The sequence below is a fragment of the Phoenix dactylifera genome, unplaced genomic scaffold (genome assembly GCF_009389715.1).
Source record: "Phoenix dactylifera cultivar Barhee BC4 unplaced genomic scaffold, palm_55x_up_171113_PBpolish2nd_filt_p 000026F, whole genome shotgun sequence".
NCBI lineage: Eukaryota > Viridiplantae > Streptophyta > Magnoliopsida > Arecales > Arecaceae > Phoenix > Phoenix dactylifera.
The window spans coordinates 2,451,129-2,476,493 of record NW_024067667.1 but is presented as its reverse complement, the minus strand read 5'-3'; the positions used below and the strand labels follow the sequence as shown (position 1 = coordinate 2,476,493).

At 36.6% G+C, this 25,365-nt stretch overlaps 1 protein-coding gene across 1 annotated transcript; it reads right to left on the bottom strand.

Annotated features, from left to right (window-relative positions):
• Positions 1-277: 277 nt before the first annotated feature.
• Positions 278-22,706, bottom strand: LOC103712337 (cyclin-dependent kinase D-1-like). Its single transcript, XM_008798831.4, has 7 exons — positions 22,220-22,706; positions 15,295-15,593; positions 15,117-15,225; positions 9,444-9,569; positions 1,340-1,575; positions 932-1,255; positions 278-782 (listed from the first exon to the last, which is right to left on the bottom strand). Exons 1-7 carry the CDS (start codon positions 22,367-22,369, stop codon positions 728-730), a joined length of 1,299 nt encoding a protein of 432 aa, XP_008797053.1. The 5' UTR covers positions 22,370-22,706; the 3' UTR covers positions 278-727.
• Positions 22,707-25,365: the final 2,659 nt, after the last annotated feature.

The following is a 25,365-nucleotide window of genomic DNA, read 5'->3' as shown; positions in this document are numbered from 1 at the left end:
AACCCTCCAAATACAATTCCAAATAGCAGCTGCGCAACACTCTCAGATACCCTCAAGTCGGAATTGCAGTCATAGCCAACATTCTGTGTGCCAATCAGTTCTACTGAACGGCAGCATTTGCATTAAAAAGTAAAATGCAGTAGCACATGCTGAGCAATATGTGCAGCCTCGAATTAGGCTTTTGGACAACTTAATATGCAGGCACCAAATCCAAATTAAAAAGCCAAGACTTTGTTCCACTATTCAACACGAATTCAAACCATTGCTCATATCAATATCCAACAATTAACCTCACTATCTATAGAACAATAAGTAGCAACAAGCACCATACTAATCTTAAAAAGCCAAGACTTCATTCTACCATCCAACATAAATTCAAACCATTGCTTACATCATTGTCCAACCGTCCTCGCTATTTTCACAAGAAAAAATAGATCAAATAAATTACATGTCCAAAGCAAAGCTTTTGGAATTGAGGGCAGTCTCTATATGCTAGTGTACAACCGTATAAAAAAATGGATTTCCTATTACCCATTCTACACATGCCAAATACAACCATGTCTGATCCAATGGAGCCTCTTTCTCAAGTACAAGTTTTGCACCTTTGCTGGGACCTGCTACTCAGTTTTTTGTAAACAAATTTCATAAATGGTGAACTCAATATGACATCTTAAAGTTCAGACAAGCAGCATATGGCATGTGTCTTCTCAGGCTGCTCTCACTGGGGTTATTCAAATTCCGCATCCAAATCAAGCTTTCTCTTCAAATGTGACCTATCAGCACTGAAAGGAAAAAAAAATCATAATGCCCATTCGTAATCTCAGTACTAGACTAGCCATTAAGTTTTAAGAAAACAACAAAAATATGTGCGAGTATTTGTTATTACTGTCTGCTGTATCAAACACATGCTATGCAAGTTAGTGAATATTACCTGTTCAGAGTTGGTCTAGGAATCGGACGTGAGCCGAACACCGCTCCCAAGTCTATTGACATTGGCATATTACCACTCTGACCAGTAGTCTCACCATGTCTTTCTTCCCCCATATGCTCATCAGCCTTATCTTGTTGGTATACATTTCCTTCCAATCCTTCATGATGATGAACAGTCACCCTCCTCAACTTCCTTGGCGGAGACAAAACAAGAGGGCCCTCCTGTGAATTGAATTCTGATGGCCTGTGATTAAGCGAGTCCCCCTTACGAGGTGGCCTTGGAAGCAATGATGGCTTTGTTGGTGCAGGTACAGATGAAAAATACCTGAATGGAGAATAAAAGGATTATGTAACAAAATAACCTGTAAATCACTGCTCGACATCCAACTAACAATTACACTGCAATCACCTATGCTCTAGTGCCTGTTGCACGGATATCCTTGCTTTGGGGTCATATGTGAACATCTTTGACAATAGATCTAAAGCATCATCACTCGCCATAGGAAACAGTGAACGCAGGGGAGGTGCAGGAACATGTTGGTATTCAACATAATCTGGAAGGTAAACCATATCTGGCCACTGAGATGGCTTTGGAGTCCCAAAAGCTGCAAATATCTTTCCTAGTTGATCAATATCACTGGAACCCTGACAAACATATGCAATCATTTAATGAGTAATCCACAAGTATGCAGAATCTTCCAAAGCTTTTCTTTGCTCGAAAAGAGCATGTGTAAGAACAACCAAACCCTCTATGAATTTACTGAAATATTTCAGCAATTTCTCACAAAAATGAACCACCATTGAAGTAGTAAAAAGAGTTAATAAAAGGAAAAGCTAAGGATACACTACTTTTATTCCTTCATTTTTAACTTTGATCAATAATGACTGCTAGTAATATATTGACATGTATTAAGATCAGGTTGTATCTTCCGCACGAAAGAAGGATTCACCTTCCTCCGCACAAATCTACCATTGGATCACCTACCGCACAAATCTCAAAGTGCACCAAACTTCATTTATCTGCCTGCACAGCTCTCAAAGCGACCAGTGGAAGTCACGCGAAGGAAGGTGAAAGATACACCCCTGACCCAATGTATTAAACAATTAAACAAAACTTATAACTTCAGATATCTAGCTTCATACTATCACAATAACTCTCACAATAACTCAACAACCAAGCTTTACTAGCCATAAGGGGATTGAGCCAGTCGTATTTAATAAAATGATACATCTGATTCTTATCAAAAGATACATAGGATGAAACACCATATATGGAATTAGCATCAAGCATCCTCGAGGGAAATTCGTGTTCGCACAAAGGCAAACGCATGAACTAGCTCCAAATAGATCCACGCGAAAGCATGAACTCCCAATAGATCCATGCCTGGTCATCATCAATGAATCTCCTCCCAATCTGAATAATTTCAAGTCCCCAACAACAGCCTCCAAGCCCTACAAATGTTTCCCAAAGGAACTGTATCAATGGTACCTCTTATGTTTTACTTTCTTAATTCCTTAGAACATGGTCTGCCGAACTGAGCCAAACCGCCCGGTTCGGGTAGTGCCAAGCCGACCCGGTGCAAAACCGGATCGGTTCGCTTATTATTTTCGGTTTCAATCCTGAACCGGCCGGAACCAATACCAAACCGAAAACGGCACCGAACCGATTGGAACAAGCCGAAAAGGATATGAACCGGCCGGAACCAGTGCAAACCGATTCAGTTCAAATTCGGTGCGATTTGGGAATAATTTTATTATATGTTTTAGATTAATGGACGATCTACATGATGACAAAAAAAAATTAATTTTTGAATTATATATAATTTTTAAAAATTAAAAATATATTTTTAGATTAAAAAATAAAAATAAATAAAATAAATAAAAATTTAAAAAATGTAAAATCAAAAACGTATTTAGGGGCATGCAATCTACTCTTCATAAAAATTTGGTGTCCATTCGTTCAAGTTTCGATGCGATCATGTGCACAGTAGCTTAGGTCTAAATTGGAGAAAAATTGAAAAATAAGTAGCCTTTGATGCATTCTCAAAGACCTAGAAAAATATATGTAGCATCCATTATTGGATTCTACATGGATCTGAGATAAAATTTTTAAAATATTAATATTTAAAAATTATTTTTAAATTCAAAAATTTAATTAAAAATATATAAATAATTTTAAAAATTATGAAAAATTAGCAGTACATATTACATAATTCAGAAGTAATTTCTAAACTAGAAATCATATTTTTCTGAATTTATAAAATTTAAATATATTTTTAAATTTAAAAATTATTAAAAATATATTAAAAATAAAAAAAATGAAAAATTAGTATTATGTATTAGATAAATCAGATGTATTTTCTGAGGTAAAAAATTATCTTCGCCATAACGAAATTTTGCTATTTTAAAATAATTGATAAAGTGACATACTTAATAAACCTGTAGGAACGAAGCCATCAAGAAAAAAAGAGCCAAAGCGTGACATTGGCTGGGATCATAAGTAAATACTCTCGGATCAGTACCATTGAAAGTGCAACTGGTACAACACAAAGTTCACGGAGTAACCAAGTTGAAGCATCACTTATCTGGTTGTTACTCCGACGTATCTTTGTGCCGGAAATGCCCACAGAAGATTCAACTGCTGATGAAGAAGCACTTCGCTGATTTCAGAGCAGCAAAGAAAAGATTGTCAGGCGGAGCTGAACTGCTTAGCGGCAAAGCCACCTTTCTATCAATCTAGAGAGTCAGGGAGGCATCCGCTCTCCATGACGAGGCACAGATCCAGGCTGCCATGTAGGCAAGCCTAGATGATCAGTGGCAGAAAAATAAGATGACCAGGCATAGAGCTCGATTTGGGCTCTTGTACTACGAGTCTGGCTCCGTTTCTGTGAGTAGCAGGGCAGATCTAGAGTTTAGGAGGACCTCCTCAGTTAGAAAGGCCGTCAGCAGATATAGTAGCCGAATTGCATTTGTGTTGGAGGTTTTTTGGTAGCAAAACGAAGTCATCCAAAGAGTTTCCACCATAAGCAGCAATCCATGTTCAGATCCACATGCCTTTCCCAGCAGAGATTCGAAACAACACAGGGTTGACTCAATGCTGAAGAAAGATAAAAAAAATATGTAGCGAGCTATAGGTCTGTCATTTCTGTCATTCAGGCTGTCGGTCCCGGTGTAGATCCTCCAAGTCCAAAAGACATCTATAGTGAGCTTCTTGAGAGTAATAAGGAGCTAGAGAAATGGATTGTCTCCTATAAGAACAAGTTGCCCACGTATGGACTAACAGTGATGTGTGATGGACCGGTTCTACCCGGCGGAGCATCAACTTTCTAACATATTGTGATACGAAGACTTTCTTCTAGAAGTCGGATGATGCTTCTGATCAGATGCACGATGCAGCGTACATCCTCAAACTGAGGGAGAAGATGATTGATCAGGTAGGTAAATAGAATGTCGTGCCGGTCATCACTAATAATGGGCCACGATATAAGGCTGTCGGAAAGATGTTTATAGAGCGGATACGCGCATTTGAAATGAATGAATTTTTCGCTAGAGAAAGCCTCTTTTATTAATGAAGAAAATTGCCTTGTGTTGAAACAATGCGGCCATATTTTCTGAACTCCATGTGATGCACATTGTATCAACACATTACGTAGATTCGTAGGGTGCAATAGACAGTGGAGACAACCCAATCCATTGCTAAGTATATTTATAACCATACGTAGGTCTTTTCAATGATGAGGAGGTATGCAAGGAGAGAGATCTTGAGACTAAGAGTCACACGGTTTGCTACCAACTGTATTGTACTTGATAGCTTTCTTGAGAAGAAAGCAGTCCTATGTCAGATATTTGTCAATCTCGAGTAGCATGAAAGTAGATATGCGAAGGCCGGCACTGAGAGAGCAGCATCGAAGACTTGGTGATCAGGCAGATATTTTGGCAGCGGGCCACTGTGATAGTGAATACTATCAAACCATTGTATGAAGTGCTTCGAGCCATCGACAACTAGAAGTACCTCTAGATGGACTTCTATATCACATGATAGAAAGGGCAAAAACTCAGATGATGGACACAGATCCGATGCATGCCCACGAGTACATTGGAATCATTAAGCAGCGGTGGAACTATCAGATGGGTAAGAACTTACATCTAGCAAGCAAGAACAAAGAACATTGAAAACTAGACTATTGTATTTGTACAATTTTACTAAGACAACAAACTTTGTGCAGCATACTACATGAACCCTCGGTTTCAATACAACATACCTGAAATTGATATGGATAGCGAACTTCTAGCCACTCTGCGCAATGTGATTTACAAAATGGAGCCAGATCTAGAAATCGCGACCCTATGTCTAAAAGAGGTAAGTTAGCTTAAATAACATGTGTAAGTTAACCGGTATCTTCTATTATTAACATAGTACAATACAGTTCTTTTTCACAGACCAAAATATTTAAAGAGAGCAGTGATAGTTTTGGAGTCTCGGCAGTTGACGTAAGTAAGAAAAGTATGAATCAACGTATATTACACATCAGAAGAACATTTATATGACGTTAGATAGTTATTAATATGGTACTGTTTTATATATAATTTTCTTCAATGTTTTTGTAGCTGAATGATAGATTCATTTTGGATTTTCCGCAAAAAATCTTAAGCGGCTAGCTATCCGGATTCTCTCCCAAACGATCTTCTCGAATAGCTGTGAGCGCAACTGTTCCATCTTTGCCCTCATCCACAGCAAGCAGAGAAACCGTTTGACACAAAAGTGCCTCAACGACCTGTAAATGTTTACTACAATCTGAGATTGAGACTGAAGTGCATTCAGAAAGAAGTGGAGCTCAAGTACACAGATCCGATTCATAATGCTTTCGTAGATGATGAGGATGATCCTATGGTCGGATGGCTTGTGGACCAGCAGCAGGAGCCGGATCTTGATGAGCGAGGATTGCTTCCACGACCGGCCAATTTCGTATCCAGCAAGACTAGCGTCGATGCAGGGCAATCGGACGAGAGCAATATTTCACGCATCCTTCTAGCCAATCAGCCACAACCACAAAAGAGCCAGACACCACATGACTCCTTGTTCGAAACATCCTCTTAGAGATATGATCGAGAAATGCTTAGATGAGGCCACTACGCTATCCGCTCAACTCGGTCAGGAGGCGACATACATCCTCCCAGCATAGCCACACAGAGAGAAGCACGAAGGATAAGAAGGTAACTACCCAACACACCCAAAAAAGAAAACAAAAGGCACCTGCAGTCCCAATGAAGAGTGTCGAGGAATAAGTTCACTCAAATTCAGAGAGTAGGAGCAATAGTTTTGGTGGTCATGGATCTACTGGCCAGAAAATGGAGAACAGAAGACCACCGTTTATGAGACACAACAGCAGGATGGTTTTCGATTCACCGGTGAGTCCTAGTTTACGCACGCTACACAAGATAGGGGCCATGGTGCACGATCTGGTAGAAACAGCGACGATACAGTTGCATATAGGAGATGGGCTCCTCAAGGTAATTCAAGAGGACACAGGTAGGTAGCCTATGACCTATACAAATACGGATATGAATATAGTGCGTGTAAGGCATCTTTCAGTGGTTACTACCCTATGCAGTCTGGAGCATTTTATGGATGAGCCCCTCCACAGTCGTATTATCAGCCAGAGGACACTTCTCAAAGGCAAAGTTTCAGCGAGAGATCCGAGAGTGCTTAAAACCTGGCGCGTGTTCCTTATGGGATGAGCGTATAAGAGTACGACGCCGCTTGGTTAGAGGGGTGAGCTGACGTGCCTCCTAACTATGCTGATGATCCGGATATTTACGAAAAACATTGTCACTCAACTCAATTTTAGATATCATTATGTATGTTGTACTTTAAATGTATATAATTGATGGTATTATTTTTTTAATTTTTACGTCACCACTTGATTTCAGAATATTTTATGTTGTTCATTGTAAAATGCAATGTCTCACTAATTATTTTATAATTTATATCATTTTAAAATAATAAGATGCATCATTTAGGTAAAGTGGGATCATAGAAACATCAAAAGAACATCAAAAAGAAAACATCAAAATAATATCAAATTAGACTTAAAATTATTGAAAATTTCAAAAAGTGATTATTAATTAAATATTCTTGAAAACTACAAAAAAAATTCAATCTACTTTGTTGTATTCTGCATGTAACCTACATACTTAAGCATTATATATGATCAAATATTTAGGGGATATGGCCTCTTTTAAATTTTATGTATAGATATTGGAAGATTTTCTCCATTATTAACTACTATATTATTGCACTACGCCAAATTTTGCTCCTCGAGTAACAAAAGCTATAGTATAGGTCATCTTTTCAAGCCCGTAATGATATATTTGGAAGTCTGTTGCCTCAGATTATTTCAACATTGTCATTCTTTATCGCTGGGTTAAATCAAAACTTATTGTTCTATACAATAAACTTCATCAAATTATCAATAAAATCATCAAACATTACAAACTTTAGGGTTTGCATAATGATCCAATGAACAGATCAGATTCAGGCCATGGTCTACACTGCCTTCAATGCCTCCTCCGCCAACCAGGCATGAATTTTTGGCTACTCCTCACAAACTATGATATTATGGTTTGTAACCATATGCAAAAAGTCATAAAGGATCAAGACTGCACATAACAATTTCATAATCATTTTCCATTTTTGTGGTAGACACAAGTCATTGAGCAGCTACTGCGTACAACTAAGAATGAAGACAGAGAGAGAGGGAGAGGGAGAGATGTTAGGTCCACATAGCCAACTAATCTACTATTAATATAACAAAGTGATTTATTTTTAACAGTATTTATATTAAAACCCTATTAAAAATTCGTCATTTAGACAACCAAAGAAGCATAAAATAACTTTTTCCAATTCCTTAAACTTGACCTCACGACTTTTGCAACTTGTGTTACCCAATTCCTTGGTTTCCTCAATATGAATTCAGGTTCATAACTGAAATTTGTTCTCTCATGAACCCGATTTGATGGGGTAGGATCAGAAAATATCTTCCAAAGTATTAGAATGTAAATTCTATCTTTTATTAGGACAGGTGGCTACAGGAATTCCACTTTGTTACAAAATTCAAATGAGGAAAAACTAGAACACCTTGATCAGTGATAAAAGAAAACAGATTCTTTCCTTTTCTTTCCATAGACTAATTGCATAAAAAGACCCCTCTTTTACATATTTGCAAAAAGATAGCTCCTTTAGCCCAGAAATTCCCCAACAGGGCCCCAAGTTAACTTTGTCAGTCATATAATGGAACATGATCTATGTGTTCTCTCATTTCTATCCGAACTTTGACCCTTTGGAGCTTCTAGCTAGTGAGCTGCTCATGCTCCATGATGCTGCCGTTGCTAAGGTTGAGATATAATCAAAATCTCAACCCTAGAAGCAATGGTGGTGAGGAGCTCAAACCCAATGATGGTAGTGTTGAAAAGCACAAGTAGCTCACCAGATGGAATCATGGAAGCTTCAAGGGGAGTGAAAGGAGGTATGGAAAGAAATGCAGTAGATGTTACAATATGACAAATGGAAAGTTGGGTCTTATTAGGGAACTTTGGCCAGTCTTTATATGAGACTGGCTATATGAAAAAACCCAAGCAAGAAAATATGTGATGGGGATTGAAGTTTACAAGCAATCAGTTTCCACATAAGTTTTACAAATTTGCTTTCCAAATTGAACTGAGACATTTTAGGAACTTTTCCCCCTGGTTCCCCATGTTACCTAACCAACTCCTCACCTTCTTCCCCAGATTCCCGCATTCCTAGCCGACTTATCTACTTATATCCTCGTGGCCCAAAAGTCTGATTCAGATTCAGAATTCCAGTATTGCCAACTCCTGAGTTCTAAGCTATTTAAAGTCCATATAGCAATAAATGAATCATATTGAAGAATCCCATATCATTTATTAGAATTTGGATTCATAAATGATTGTCTGCCTATTTTATTCTAAGAAAACTGCATAACTTTTAACATAAGTAGGCTGTCAATGATTTTACGACCACCTCAGTCCATCCCTGCTAAGTCTCGCTGCAGGTCTTAAGAGTCTCATAATGAAGTCATCTCTCATTCTTTCTTTATTATTTGACTAAATAACCATATAAGAAGCATAAGTTACTTTAACTCCTTGCACCATAATTGCGCAAGAAATTCATTAGTGCATAAGAAATTTAAAAGACTCGTGACAAAGTATAAATTTTTATATTCCAATACAAGAAGGCACATTAAAATTTCAAAAGCCAGAGTAGAAAAAACTATAGCTAAACCTCCAGGAAAAGGACATCCAGATCAGATTGTGAAATTATTAACATAGGTGCTCTCTAGACTGCATCATTGTTATTATTCTCATACTGTTTGGTATACAGCACGAAGAAAAATTTTAAAAAATTATGACATGCCTGGCTGGCAAGAGCTAAAGAAAAATGTCATCATATATAAAAGCAATATAAAAATTAAAAAAGAAGCAGCTAGTCAAACCTGTAAAAAGGGTCGTCTAAGGAGGAGTTCAGCAAATATACAGCCTGCAGCCCACACGTCTACCCCAGCTCCATATTGCTTGGTGCCAAACAACAGTTCAGGTGCCCTATACCAACGAGCAAAAACCTAAAGAAAAGAAATGTGCTACTCATCATCAGCCCCGTAAACAAGGATACAATAAGAAATGAAAATAAAAAGGAAATAATAGTTGTGAAAATGCAACCACATAATGGGGCATTGTTGAAATGCATGTGTTGATCCACCAAGTAGGGTGAAATGCATGCATTGATCCACCAGGCAAGCAAAGAATTATGTGATAAGATAGGAATGACATAAGCACCTTGTGTCTGAATTTCTTTTCTTTTTATTTAGTAAATACCCTACATCTGCATTCAAACACGATTATTGGTAGCATTTACACCTTAATCTAGAAGTGGAAGAAGTTTCAGAAGCTATATCTTATCATAATCTCATAGTCTCTAACAAAGTATTATGCCAAAAGCCGCAACAGAACCCTGAAACTTTGGCTAACCAACTAAACCCTTGCAGATTTAACAAAGCACTGAATACTCATTGCTGCTCAAAAGATGGATTTTGGTTCATCAAAAGGCTTCAATATGTTAAAATTGGTCATAAACTACATAACTTTATGGTCAATTTTAACATAAGTAAAATAATTAACATATTATTTTTTGTTATTTTTGCATGAACATATTATTTTTCCTGCCTATCAGCAATGCAGGTTATTATCATTGAACTTTAAAAGCAAGCATGCTACTCGCATGTCCTTAGAGGTACCAATTATTGATTTCAGCCAACAAAAATCAATAATAATTATTTTAGTTCAGCACTTCGACAAAAAATTTAACATTCTTGATGTGCATCATTTGTGTATATCAGCCACGATATAGAAGTATAAGTAGAAGCCCCATATGCAGTCCCAAAATAATATAAAATGAACAGCAAGTTTTATTTTGGATTGAAGACAAAACTTCAAACCTGTATTATGTAGACCCTAGTAACTATTCCACCTCTCCACATAATACTTTCACTAAAACTCAAAGATGCTTTAAATTCTGCAAATATAGAAGTTGGTTAGTTTTTCCATGAAGAATATGTTACCCGATCAGTTTTGGTATGAGAGCTTCTTCTTTGATTTTCCAATATCAATTACTTTTTATTCATGTCAGTAGATTCAGAAAGACTAAGGTGAGCCTTGACATAGCGGTAGGGTTGCTCTGTTATGACCTGCAGTTCACAGGTTTGAAACACAAAAGACATTTAACCCTTCCTAGACCTCGCAATGGCAGAAGCCTCGTGCACCGACCGCCCCTTTTAGTTTCCGTTAGATTGCAGAATCAGGCTCTATAGCCTTCTCTCAATAACAATGTGCTCCAAACTAACAGCCCTGCTAATCCAATCCTCCTTCAGTGCGCATGATTTTCTTTGCAACAGAACCCACTTGACCAGCAAAACTTTGTTGTCACTAGCTGTTTCCTTCTTGCTATTGGTCATTTATGGCAGATTTTTATAATCATCCGAAGCCCTAGAATTTCCCTGAGGCCGCTGACATCATAAAGTGGCAGCAAATTATGTTTGAGAAGTTTGATGCACTTCAGCTCATTTGATGGTCTTGTTACTCACTGCCTTGGAAGGTCCCTATCTTGCATCAATTTCACTTTAGCATTACAAAGGCATGTTTGGCGCCTTATATTTACCCACTACTATGGGGCACTGTTTATAACGAAAAAATCTACTTGCATCACCAAAAACAACAATATCTAGTACTTTAACTACAATGAAGGCAATTTGTAGATAGTTAATATGAACCCAATGTGAACTATCCATCAGTTCATGCTGATCTTCAGAAGCAGGTCATGCAGCTACACTCACAGGTCTCATCTCAAACTTCAAGCTTGGTTTGAAAAATTTAAATAGGTAGCTATAATTATTCACTTTTCCATAGCAACTATGACACTGCCATGTTTTCTAATGGGGATTATACCTCTCAAATCATCAATAAGAACTTTTCAGTATTAAAGATCAGTCAAATGTCTTCATTTTAATATACTTAATTCACCTATCTACTTAATATTTTTCCCATATAGTAAAAATTTTCACATATACAATGTGTGATTCAGAATGACAGAACCTATGCTGTTTGTGCAGTTGGGAACCCTACAACTTCCAGGATACTGAAACAAGGGGGCATGCAAGTTTCTGGTTATGCTATGTTGATATTTTTTTTTGGAGGGGGGGTGGGCACTACTTTCTCTTGTTCTCCTACACCACGTATGTTTTATATCAAAACTATCCCTATACCACCCAATATTAATTGAAATATTTATATAATTTGGGATTACTTCTGACATGCGCTTTGGTTTATAAATACAAGTAATCTACATGGAAAGGTTCAGACTTCAGACCATCTTTGTTTCAGATTATCAGATTATCTTTTTCGCTCTAATCCTTATCAATAATTGCTAGATTAAATTTGGTGACCAAATTATGCAATCTATACCAAAAGGATCATTGTTTGGAGCTGCATTACTTGGACACTCATGTCCAGCACCTCAAAATCATGTTGGATACAAATTCAAATTGGATATGCATCAAACACCTACATACACAACAAATTTTTTAAGTTTGAGCTTTTTAAAAAAAGTTGGACACCAACAATGAGTTTGACCTACTATAACAAAGTGAAAAGTAAGGTTGTGTTCTTTTTCAAATATTGATCAAGCATGTCAATATATAATTAATTTTCAAAATGTTATTTTTCTAACATCTTGAAAATAATTGGGTGGTTTGGATGAGAAACCTGCATATTGAAAGACCTTAAGAAGTAATATCTTTTTGATGTCTTTTATGCATATTGGAAGACCTTAACATGAATCTGATTCTGCTCCATGCAACATATGGTTTGGAGCAAAACAGGCAAATATGGATGCTGATGGACCAAATTCTAACCTTCCATTGCTTCACATTCTAGTGGACTTTTTAAGTCTTTTCAGTAATTTGATCCAGCAATCTTGCTAAGGCCTAACTTGTCTGTCATAATCCGTTATGATCATTACAGTTCGTAAGTTATGCAAGGAGCCAAAACTCATCCGCATCAACCATGGTTACCAGTTATATTTACTGCATTCTCTCCTCACTCTTTGAAAGATCATAAGGACATTCAGCCTCTTAGCTGACCTGTTCATAGGGAACATAGCGGACAAGGGAATGGATGCAAAATGAAGGAAAAATAGAAAATAGTGAAAAAGGAGAGGGGGGGGGGGGGAGAAGGAAAGAAAGAAAGAAAGAAAATAAAGGAAAAAGAAAAGAGAAGGTGGGAAACAAAAAAGGAGAGTCATGTAGGGTTTTTATAGTGGAGAAATGAGGAAGTAAAATCAGATGTTGTTGTATTCTGATAAATTTACACACTTTCTGACATCCTCTTGCCCATCCATAATTCTCAAAATGACAGAGCTTAAGAGGCATGCCACCCATAAGACATCTTGCAGAGTTTCAAACTTTCCGAGGCAATAGGATAGATCAGGAGGCAAAAAGTGCAGGAGAAAGACAAGCATAAGAAAACCACCGTCGAAGATGATGCCTTCAAGTGTGGGCAGATTGGAGACATGGTCAACATGTTTCCAACTAATGTTTTTAAAACTAGACCGAACAACAAACCAGCAAGCTGTCCAGTCAGACCGATGATGTCAGCAAGATGTCATTATGATGTCATAATTACATTTTATTTTTCCAAAAAAATAAAAATAGAAAAATCAGGAAAGAAAAAAAAGAAAAATTCCGTTAATGCAGACTTGCTTTGGATTCAAGCTTTTGGTGAGAAGAGAAGGCTGGACGAAGTTAAAGAAGTCGAGGATATTGCTCGGTCTTGGAAGGGAGCCCCTCTTGTCGTGGAAGAGGGTGGCACTCCTCACGAGGGCAACCTCATTGACGTCCATCCAAACCCTCAGCTGTTGTTGGCCAAGGCTAGAGCTTGCGGCTTCTGCAACAAGAGCATGGGTTGGAGGATCGATGGTCTTTTGCTTCTTCCAATAGTTCTTGGATGCACAGCATCGACAACGAAGACTTTTGGTAGCTAAGTGGCATGCTCTTGGGTGGTAGTGGGATTGGAGGAGGGTGGGGACTTCATGCTACTACTTCTTGAATTTGGTTTCGGGAGTTTGGGGGGTTCGACCAAGGTAGAGGTGGAGGGGTTCTTCAAGGGGATGGGAGATTCCTTGGAGGGCATCTTCGATGCTTGTGATGGGAGGAAATAAATACCAGACTGAGGGGAGAGATAAAGAGAGGGATGGACGAAGAATGAGTTGAATTTTGAGTTCAAGAAGGTCAAACCGGACCGGACCGGACCGGACAAGCGACATGTTCCAGGTTAAACCAGTCAAATCGGCCAACCCGGTCTAGTTTTAAAAACACTGTTTCCAACCAAAGCAATCAACATAGCAGCTGGAGTTGTCCACATCAACCATGGGTGGCTAGTAGACCCATGCCCAGCTGTTGAAACATTGTAAACATCACTAGAGCTCTCACCTAAATGTGCATGTCAGGGTTAGGGGCAAGGAATTGGGCACAGAAAACAAGAAAAAATTAAAAAAACGAGAAAAGAGATAAATGAAAGAGAAGAACGAAAAGTGAGAAAAAAAGGTGAAGAAAAAGGAAGAGAGACGTAAGACAAAAAAGAAAAAAATAATAAGGCAAGTTGTGTTAGATAGTTATTTTTACCATCCACCAACCGAGCATCCCCAAGGATATTCTACAGTTTTTTAATCTCATCATCAAATGAAGATGGATATCTAGTTGCCACAAGATTTAAATTGTCCTATAGGGTTTTTAAAGTGGAAATATAAGAGTGTATAATTAGATTTTGTTGAATGGAAAAATTACTATGCATTTTCTTTTGTCTTCTTTTTCATTAGCTATTCTCCAAAATAATCTCAAGTGCAGGTGTGAGAAATCATCTCCTGAGCTAATTGCCATTCCTCAACTGCTAAATTCCAGCCAAGATAAATGAAAATTTCAGATCTAGGCCCTTGTTTGAAATCAAGGACTTCGCAGGATATCAATCAGGATCACTTTGCATCATCAAACAAGTACAACCGATACAGCACATACTAAAATATGCATTTTGAACCATATCTTGTGAAAATGTGGAATAATAATTGATACAAGGAAAAGTTGGGGATCCATCACAATATGTTATTTGAACCTTTGTATATATTGTGGTGAAGCTTTGTATACTACATGTTCAGTAATTAGAAAAAGAAAAGTAGCTGCTGTGAATATCTCAAAGAAAGGTCTAATAGTATTGCCAACACTGCGATATTATCTTCTCTTTGATCTTGAAGTCAGAATTGCTGTTCATAAAAAATTACATTCTTCAACTCAAAATTAGTTTTTAAGTCCTTAGGTATTGTGGTACGCTAGACGGTATCTGTCCACTCTTGAGGAAATGATAAACTGATTGCCCTTCTCATGCTTAACTCAGAAATTTACTACTACGAGACTCCAAGCTGTTCAGTTTTTGCTACAATTACCTTATTTTCACTTGTCTGCTCATATGAGGTCCAGAAATGTTAATTAGAATTAGATAATCATGTGTTTGAATGGTTTTCTAATACATTAGCCAATCCTTATAAATACAAATAAATAAATAAAGACCTGGTGAGTAAACTTGCGATCTGGGCTGCCAAAAATGCGTGCCAGACCAAAGTCTGCAAGCTTAAGCTGTCCATCAGCAGCAATCAGTAGGTTATTGGGTTTCATATCCCTGTTACATCAGTTGGAATAAGTTAAATTTTGTTTTAGGAAATAAAAAAGAAAACATAAGATAAAGTACCTGTGCAGGACCCATTTTTTATGGCAGTATGCAAGCCCTTTCAATGTCATTTGAAGATATGACTTTATGTCAGCTGGTGAAAGAACGATATTTCTATCACGAATAACAGCCTCCAGGTCACTCTCCATGAACTCAAATACAAGATGCAGGTTACCCTTGTGAGGGAAAGCATCAATTAACTCAATAATATTTGGGTCCTTAAGCTCCTTAAGGAGTTTAATTTCCCTAAGAGCAGTAAAATTTACACCTTCCTTGTACTTTCCCAGCCGAATCTTCTTAATTGCAACTGTTTGCCCAGTCTGCAAATATCCTAATACATATTAGTTCAAAGCAACAAAATCATGAAGAAGTTATGAAATGAACATAATGGATTTTTTAATACTAAATAAGTTGGCCAAGAAGAAAAAAACTTTTATGTTTCATTCAACCTAGAAAAGCTACTTAAAGTAACTAAAGCCCATGAACTATTCCTTCAATAATATCAAACCAGAAGCAGCAAATATGACAGATTTGTCAGCATATAGCATCAGTATCACAAAGTAAGCAGATATCATTAATAGAACAGGAATGCTAATAGAGGGGACAGAAGAAGGTATCGGTGACACTAAAAAATTACAACAACTGAAATTGAGATAAAGAAGAACTGAAACTTATGTTAGTAACAAAAGTAATATTACAGGATATAGTTACGTCACAGTCATCAGCCAAAAATATTTATTTCATCAAAAAGAAAAAATAAAAAGGGTGTGATAACTGTAACATGGAGTATAAGTAGATCGCTCATTTAGGAACGGATTTGCAATAGGGGTTTCACGAAAATCCCCACAAGAAAAGGATACCATTTTCTTCACCCTAAGAGATACTACCTCCACAATGCATTGACCTTGTGATTCAGGAAACATGTTCTACCAGTCAAATGCTGTATGGCACAAACAATGTCCAGAAATCACATGCACAATACAGGGTTAAGAACCCCTATATCATGCTACCTATATGCACTATTTGATGTCAATGCAGGTTCAGCATGAATTTGAACAGACTGGTCTGAACTGGCATGAGCATTTTTGTTTTGTTTCTTTTGTACATTCTAACTACGAGTCTTGGCATGTAGCCAGGTGAGTGACTGGCATGACACTGTAGAGAGAAGAGTACTGTACAATGCCACTGTGACAGACATGAGTTTAGGACATAGTTGTAGATTCTTTGCTTAAAAGTGCCATTTGTGAAATTGCATTGCACATATCTAATCAGGTAGATTCAAGCAAATGAATTGTTTTGATTAACCGCCAAATAGCAATTTTATCTACATTACAAGTTAAATTCGAACATTAACACTACTAAATTTTAGGTCAAAGCCCAACAGCAAATCCAAATGTAGTCAGACTTTCGAGATTCGCCAACCTAACTAATCAAGATAGAAAAGTTCTGATCAAGGAAAAGTTCTGTAGAGCTAAAGAGTGAAACTTAAATCAAAAGACCACAGGAAAATCTGAATAAAATATCAGACCCTCGCCAGCATCTGAATCATTCAAAAGCAGTATCGCATCATCAACTTGAGTAGTCTTACTATACATGCACTTAGAAGAATAGATGAATCCAGTGATATAATCCATACAGCATAGTACACAAGAATAATATCTAAGCTAGCCACTAGTTTACAATATAATTTTCACGATTATAGCACTAGCAAATCAGCAAGAAGCCATGGAGTATTGCTAACAACCATATTGTATTTTATCCACATTCCAGAATGCACCAAAAAGTATCAGAACAGTGCCAGGGATTACATCTTTCTGTCTGAGATAACCCATTTCGTCATCTGTCAGCCTACATCGATGCATGTCAAAGTCATATGCACTGCAAAGAGCAAAGATTCAGCAATCTATGCTCCTCTGCTTTCCTATTTTAGCCTTCTGCCTATCCATCACAAACAGTTTCATTTTTATTCAAGACAATCTGGATCTCTTCACCATTTATGTACCATTTTGGCTTTTCTTTCTAAATAAAGGATTGAGGGCGCTATCTAAAGAATGAACATGGTGATCAAAAAGTCATTAGAAAATAGAAATCAAGATAATCCCATAGTAGTACTACCAGTATGATTTTTCATAGTACTGGATACTGGTGTAGGGGACAACCAACATTTTGCTAATGCATAAAAACAGTTGCATGCCCTCCTATACTTTTTTGTATGAATTTTGAGATAATGTATGCTGCTATGAGCAAAGATAGTTATCTAATTTAATTTGTATGAAAAATTACTTGAAAATATGTAATTCACGTGTCAAAAAACAATCAACACACAAATCTACAATGATTTATGATTCAAGATTTCTAATAGTTATTTATGTTTATATATTTAGAAGTTACAACATGTCTAGACATTAGTATTAAGAAGCTAAAATCAACCTTTGTTGGGTAATCTCATCAAACTCCACTCTTGTACCCAGCTTTCTTCAAAGAAAGACACTACTAACCTTAGCTAATGAAACCTCTGATCCTGTCAGAATAAAGAGGAGTGCCCCTCCTGTTGAATGAAGAATAGCATACATCAAGTTGCGGGCATTGAATCTCATGTACTCACATCTTTCCTAACTTCCCCCCTCATCTGGGTCACTTGTGAATCTTTTGTCATCCCTACTCCTTGCAATAAACCAACCTTAAGTAACTATACTGATTATTGTCCGACAAGCAGTAGCAATCAAACCCAGCAGTCCAATCAATGGATACCCATCTACAGCTGGATGACCCCCAACCTACCATCATCCAACAACTAGAAACAATAGCAGGAACCAGAAAATAAGGGAATAATATGTAACTTGAAGCACCGGAAAGATTTTCATAAGAAAAATATCCAAATACTGGTTTCTCCCAGAAGCCATTTGTTTGGGTATTGAACATTTTTCAAAGGTGATGTATCTCTACACCACCTTTCACCGCTTTCTTTTCTTCTTTTCTTTCCTCTTTTATTAAGTTGAGTTGAACATGAATCCCAGGCATTTTTAGTCACCAAAAATGATGCAGTGCAAGCTAACACTTTTCAAAGTTTGGAGATCAACAAGAAGCTAAGCTTCATTTGGAAGATGTTAACTGCATAGAAGCAGCGATGTCTCTACTAACGAAGCACACAATAATCTTCTTTTTTCCTTTTTTGCAATTAGAACATGTGGTGATAATATAGCAGATCACAATCAGTTTAATAGCTCAAATTTAACTCCACTTCACAAAAGCATTTGGTTAAAGGAAACAGCTAAACTGCCCAAACAGCCCTTTGTTGATATAACAAAACCAGAAATTCTGCTCTTATTATTTCAAATATTTAATTCAACCATATAAATACATTATAGCATTCAACAGGATTTTTTTATATGAAAAATAAACAGAGACCCCTACATTTAATGAGATATCCCAATTTTTGACAGGACTCATTAAAAATTGCCCCAATCAGACAACTGAACATTTTTAAGCTTACAAAATAGTTCCTTTAGTTCCTAAAGGTAATCACATCTATCCACTATCGTATTAGTTAACTTGATCAGTACATGGACCTAGACCAATAGTTGTTCCCATTATTTATGAAACAATAAATATAAAACTTGGGTGCTTTAGTTCTAGGATGAAGGTGTTCTTCTCCCCTTGCACAACAAAGTTTCCACAAATTGAAACTAAGGTCAAGAATACCAATTATCATCATTGCCATGAAAGACACCATATCTTAGGTGAGTTACAAATAGCAAGTACCAGACAATACCATTCTGCAGTAGCCATGAGACATACACCTAAGCACATCAGTACATAGCAATATGCATCAAAGTTGTCCAATAAGACATGAGATTTCCAGAATATATTTTTTAATATAATTCCTAAATAATGCAATTTGTTCTTTGATTTAAACTTTTTATCTAGATCACTCAGGGTATCTTCAGTGAAGTCAATATGAAACTAGAATGTAATAGTGCTGTCGACGTGTAATGCAAATAGAAGCATGGATGGTTGTGAACATTTGAGAGGAAGCACTAATTGTTGGATCCCCTCACCTAATAGATGCACACCCACTTTTAGCTGAAGAATAAAAGCTGAGCTAATTGGGATATACTTTCATTAAAAAAGGGGGTACACATAGAAAGCCTTGCACATGGAGGCTCAAGGAACTAGATCAAAGGCTCACAGAGTAATTTGACTTACAATACTAGAGATGTCAAAGAAACTTGAAGGCTCTAGCTTTGTCCATGGGAACCAAATATGTAATATAAAAAAATTCCAGAATATAACTTATAGAGAATGTTCTCTCTCCATGCTGACACGTTTGTAGTGTCACAAGGTATATGCATCATTTCAAAAGCTATATGATGGCAAAAAGATGCACAGTGTTTAGATCTTAGACAACCATTAAGTCACTATTAAGCCAAATTTTGAAGGATTTACACAGATGCCTAAATGAATATGGATTAATTGTTAGATGTGGTCATGGTTGTTTTAGACTATCAAGTTAACCGAAAAAGACAAAAACAACAAATTGATATAAACCTATGGATATACAAAAAGGAGAGTGTAATTAATAGGTGCAAAATCAAGAACCAAATAGGAAATATGGAAATATGATGCAACCATGGATCATAGAAGGTAATCATAAATACATGCACCAACAAAGGAAAGCCACCTCTGTTGAATTTATACACCTAAAGAAATGCATTTGATTCTTGATATCGCCCGAATCAAGGCCACATAATTTGCAAGCCGAACAGGACAAAAAGATTTGAGATGATGTATTAAAAACCAATGAAATTGAATAAGTGGAAAAGCTTTTCTTTAACATACTACAAAGCTCATGATAAGATTGAACAAGCATTACCCCCCTTGCCTTATAGAACAAGACAAATAGGAAATATGGAAATATGATGCAACCATGGATCATAGAAGATAATCATAAATACATGCACCGACAAAGGAAAGCCACCTCTGTTGAATTTATACACCTAATGAAATGCATTTGATTCTTGATATCGCCCGAATCAAGGCCACATAATTTGCAAGCCGAACAGGACAAAAAAATTTGAGATGATGTATTAAAAACCCATGAAATTCAACAAGTGGAAAAGCTTTTCTTTAACATACTACAAAGCTCATGATAAGATTGAACAAGCATTAACCCCCTTGCCTTATAGAACAAAACATATAATTGATATAATCACTAACTAAGCCAACAAAATACTTCAGAATAACATGTATCAAGTTGATGTGTTCCCTAATCTAAAAAGGAAACCATCAATGAATCCATCTTTATTTTCTAAATCTATTTAGTTTCCTTGTTTTATAAGAATTAGGTCTTTTCTTCTTAGTCAAGGTAATACAGCCAATAAACATGTAAGCCCCACGGGATGAACCATCAATGAAGAGAAAACATGTTTTTAATTGAAGTTAACCACCCTCAAAGTGGCCTATAGGAGGTTTGGATCCCCTCAAGGCACTCCATCTTCCCCTTTTCTCCCCTTCTCATGTTTTTATTATTTACGAAAAAGCAGGATCTTATCAATTGGTCTCAGAGCCTTCAATCCTCAGCAATGGAGACATGTTCATAAGATCTTGAGAATCAAGTGCAAGGGAGCGATGCTCGGTAAACATGGAGACTGCAAACATGTACAAAGATTATATGGGAGAGCTAATGAAGCTACACTAGGGCCCCTTCCAATCTATCTGAGTATCAAGCATGTTTCGAACAACTTGTCAACCACACTACAGGTATGACCATAAACTTCTTTGTAAATTGTTTTTTTAGCAACCTAAAGAAAGAGCTTAAGAATGATGTTCAGGTCTTCCTACCAAATTCAATGACAGTCTCTATCACTCTTGCTCGTCTACAAAAGGTACGACTGATCCCCCTACACCATCTTGCAAAGTCAAGTCTTGTTCAGCAATTGCTTCTATGATGCTCTTAACGAGACAAAATTAAAGAAAAAACATCACCCTCATTGATGATCAAGTCAACAATGATCAAGAGACTGAAAATAAACCACCTGAAGGTTCCACTATGAAAGATCAAGAATTCAAGAGGAAAAGCCCTGCAAGGTCCATGTTCCAGAGCAAAGGAAGACAGTTGTGAGCAGGGATGTCGACGTTTGAGGAGGACATGCAACCAATCCATATTTATTCTCTAAATTTATTTAGGTTGCCTAGTTTTATTGGAATTAGGTCTTCCGTCTTAGTCAAGGTATATTAGCCTATAAATATGTAAGAAGAGAAATCATGTTTTTTAATGGAAGTTAACCACCCTTGAAGTAGACTCTAGGAGGTCTCGATCCCTTCAAAGCAATCCATCTTCTCCTTTTTTTCTCTCCTTTTCATGTTTTTATTCTTTAAGATACAAAGAGATCATATGACAATTGATGCTCAAGCATAAGGTGGGCCCAAACCAAATATGTCAAGAAATCAAAAGCAATGCAATAAAACCAACAAAATTTAAAATAAAATCAGTACAATCACGGTATAGGAACTCAAATTAACTTCATGCTAGCAGAAACTCCTACTTGACATCAAACTTAGTCTTAGAGAAAGCATGGGGCAATAAGCAACCCTCAAATACAAAATTAAGCAAAAACATCTTAGGAGCTGATCTTATCAGAATCATCCAATCCATAGTATTGCAAAATTCCATTCCTAACTCTCCCGTTGCGCTTGAAGCCCCAAGCATAAACCCTATTATCGGGTGAAAAGCGAGGGGAAAAAAAGAACCCTTTTCGTTGCATCTGAACTGTCTGAGCAATCATAATACCAATCATCGAATCAAAATTACTTTTTCACTCAATAACGGCATCCAAATCCTGAATCCGGGGCTCAAAGAAATATCTCTATCATCCAATCAATCCACTCGACGGAAAAAATAGTTAAAAAGAGGAGCAGAAAACGGAACAGGGGGATTCCGACCGACCTTGGTGTCGATGGCCTTGAAGACGACGCCATAGGTGCCTTCCCCGAGGACTTCGCGCTTCAGGTAACGGTCAGCGACCCGCTTCGAGAGCGACGGGTCCTCGTCCCCGACCGCGGCGGCGCTCGGCTCCGACGCCGGCATCATCGTCATAATCGCAGCGGCAAGAGCGGCAGATTCCTCCTCCTCGTCTCACCGGAAGAGCGGCGGCGGCGGCGGCGGCGATAGCGGCGGTGAGAATCGGTTGCGGGCATCTACGGAGGCGGCGTTTATCGGCGAAGGGCGAGGGATTGGCACCGCCGCCACATGGTTGCGCGATGGGAAAAGGGGAAACGAGAGTGAGGAGAGAGGAGTGGGGTTCGGGTGGAGCGGGGCGCCGCGGGGCGCTTTTTTGCGCGTCTACGCGTTTGAGGAAAATCGCAGCTCGGTGCCGCGGGGGCAGCAAAAGCTAGGAGGCCTTTTGCGCCGTCCGACAAAGCCAGCCTACGAGATTTTCGACCCATAAAATGCAGCATATGGCGATAACGGTGCATCGCCCACATCAAAGGGTGCGATAATTTGGGGGTCGCAAAAGGATGTGAACTCAAATGATAAATTCCCCTCTAATTTCTTTTCTTGCACTGCAGTGCTTGACCATTTAATCTAGATTGAGCTACATTACTTAATAAAATGATCACATTCGAATCTAAACTTTTAACCTATTTAATAAACAAGTTAAATTTGGATTGGCAGATTTTTTTATCTATACTTGATATGTATCTTGTTCAATCTGATCTGATCACCACCTCTACTGTCACTTAGGATCTGTTTTGGAGGCCTCTAACTCAACCTCCCTACGATGGCTCCAACCCACATGTTTGGAAGATGATCTCTTGAGTAAGCAATTGCAATAACTTAAGCCATATATCGGGGTTGTAGGTTAAGTTGCTGCAATTTTATCTAGTTAAAATAGCTATACAATGAGCTGCAGCAACTCAAGCAGTTAGCACTCAATATGAGTAACCTCTTCTCGATATTTCTCCATGTCAATAAGAGAAAGTGGAGTGCGACTATCCCTTGTCTTAGGATATGTATGTAATGGCTCCATTCTCAATGAAGTCTCGATCTCCATCATCTTGTCACCCCTCTCGCTCTTTTCATTTGCATCCTTACTATCTCCCAAAACCTTCTTAGCCTCCCGATCTTTATCTCGATCCCCTTCTCTATCGTCTTTGTTGTGTGCAAGTATCTGGCATGTATTGTGTTTACAGCTAAAAGATCCAAATATGCTCTACATTCACACCTAGTAAAAAAAATAATACTATTAAATATATATATATATATATAGTTTATCTTATTTATATTTATTATCATTCTTTCTCTAAAAAAATCGTCATAGGATTATAGAATTCCTTTTATCTCATCACCTAATAGATTTTCTAAATTTACATAATTCTATTCCTTATAAAGATTATTTCAAACATTCTTAAATACCTTTTTTAAGGACAAAGTGTCACAAGTCGGATCTTTTTATCTTTATTATTTTTATCCTTCAATTAAGTATTGAGATTCATGCCATTAGGAGTAGAAGCACTAATAATTTTTCTTTTTTTCTTATATTGAAATACTAAGAAGGGCAGTATAGTCTCAAAAAAGTTCAGCTTGTATTTGACTACAAATCTTCTCTCATTATGATAGTAGGAATATAAATTAGGAGCCAAAGTAAGCTCATTACATCATTTATGCAATGGTCATATCTTTTATAATTGCATGCAATCAAATTACTTCTTTGATATTATGGTATCTCCGGCTATAACCTTCCAAACAAAGTAGATTTGTCCATATAATATTAAATTATATGCAATTTTGATTGCATATAACTTAAGTTGCATTGTATATTCAATTGCAGGTTCCAAACAACCCCTTTAATGGCATCATTGGTTATCTATATCTATAGGTATATAGCGCATTAAATAGCATTGTAGGTCAACTATATCTATAGATATATAATGTATCAAGAATCTTTCGAATACTAGTTATAATACTGGTGGATATGCATATGTATTTAATTAACATCAATTTTATTAAATTATAAATTTTAAAATCAGCAGAAAACTAATAATAAATTGTAATAAGACTAAAAAAATATAAAAAAATTGTAGATGTTTGCTCGACTATTATCTAATAAATAATAACCTTAGGATCTAGATCATTGTAAATTCATTTTTGCCCTCCCAAATTTAATCTGATAAGAGTAAAGGTTGTGACATAAGCAAGGTTTCCAAGATATTTAGATATAGGACTTCTAAGGTGGAAAGAAATGACCATAGACATAGATCTCGGCTCTTTATAACTTACTATTCTGAAAAATTAGAAAAACTCTAAATTTAGGATTATAATGTAAAATTATTTATAAGAGTCCCAGGGATAATCACATTGGTGGACTATGGATTTTCTTTGACTTAGGATTTCTATAATTATATGCATGATAACAATTTCACGTCCAAAATCTAAATTGATGGTGATTTATTAGTTATAGAAAAAATGTAAACTCAATTAAATTAAGGACACAATATGCCAAATAAGTTTTACATAATTTCAAGAAAAGGCATATGAGCTTCTTAGGCATGTAAAAAAAAAAACCTTTTGGTATTTATTCTATATTTGAAATCTTTAATAGTAGCCACATGCACTATAACTATTGTATCAGAATTATAATATAATTGATACATCATGATATGAAAATATAACTACATCATGCAATATATAATAATTATGTAAAATATTCTTTATATTATTACATATTAGAATTATCAGTCTTTTTTGTTAAATTAGTCCTTATCATCAGTGTTAGATAAAAAAATCTCTTTGATAAGAAAGACACTCTATTTTACTTAAAAATTAATTGCATGATTATATGCATAATAAGAATTTCATGGCTGAAAACTGAATTCATAGTTTTTTATTTTAATAATAAAACATAAACATATTTAGATCGAGAACATAATCTACTAGATAGATTTTAAATAATTTTATGATAAAATTATACTAACATCTAATTCATGTTAGAATCTTTTTTATTGAAAATATTTAGTAATAGCGATGTGTATTCTAGCTATATAAAAGCAGTTTAATTTCTTGATTTATCAATCCAAAAAATAACCCCCATT

Coding starts and splice junctions, on each gene's coding strand:
- LOC103712337 (XM_008798831.4), bottom strand. CDS start 22,369: ATGACGATGATGCCGGCGTCGGAGCCGAGCGCCGCCGCGGTCGGGGAC. Junction 15,594..22,219: donor TCAAGGCCATCGACACCAAG/GTCGGTCGGAAT, acceptor GGATATTTGCAG/ACTGGGCAAACAGTTGCAAT. Junction 1,576..9,443: donor TTAGACGACCCTTTTTACAG/GTTTGACTAGCT, acceptor TATGTTTGTCAG/GGTTCCAGTGATATTGATCA.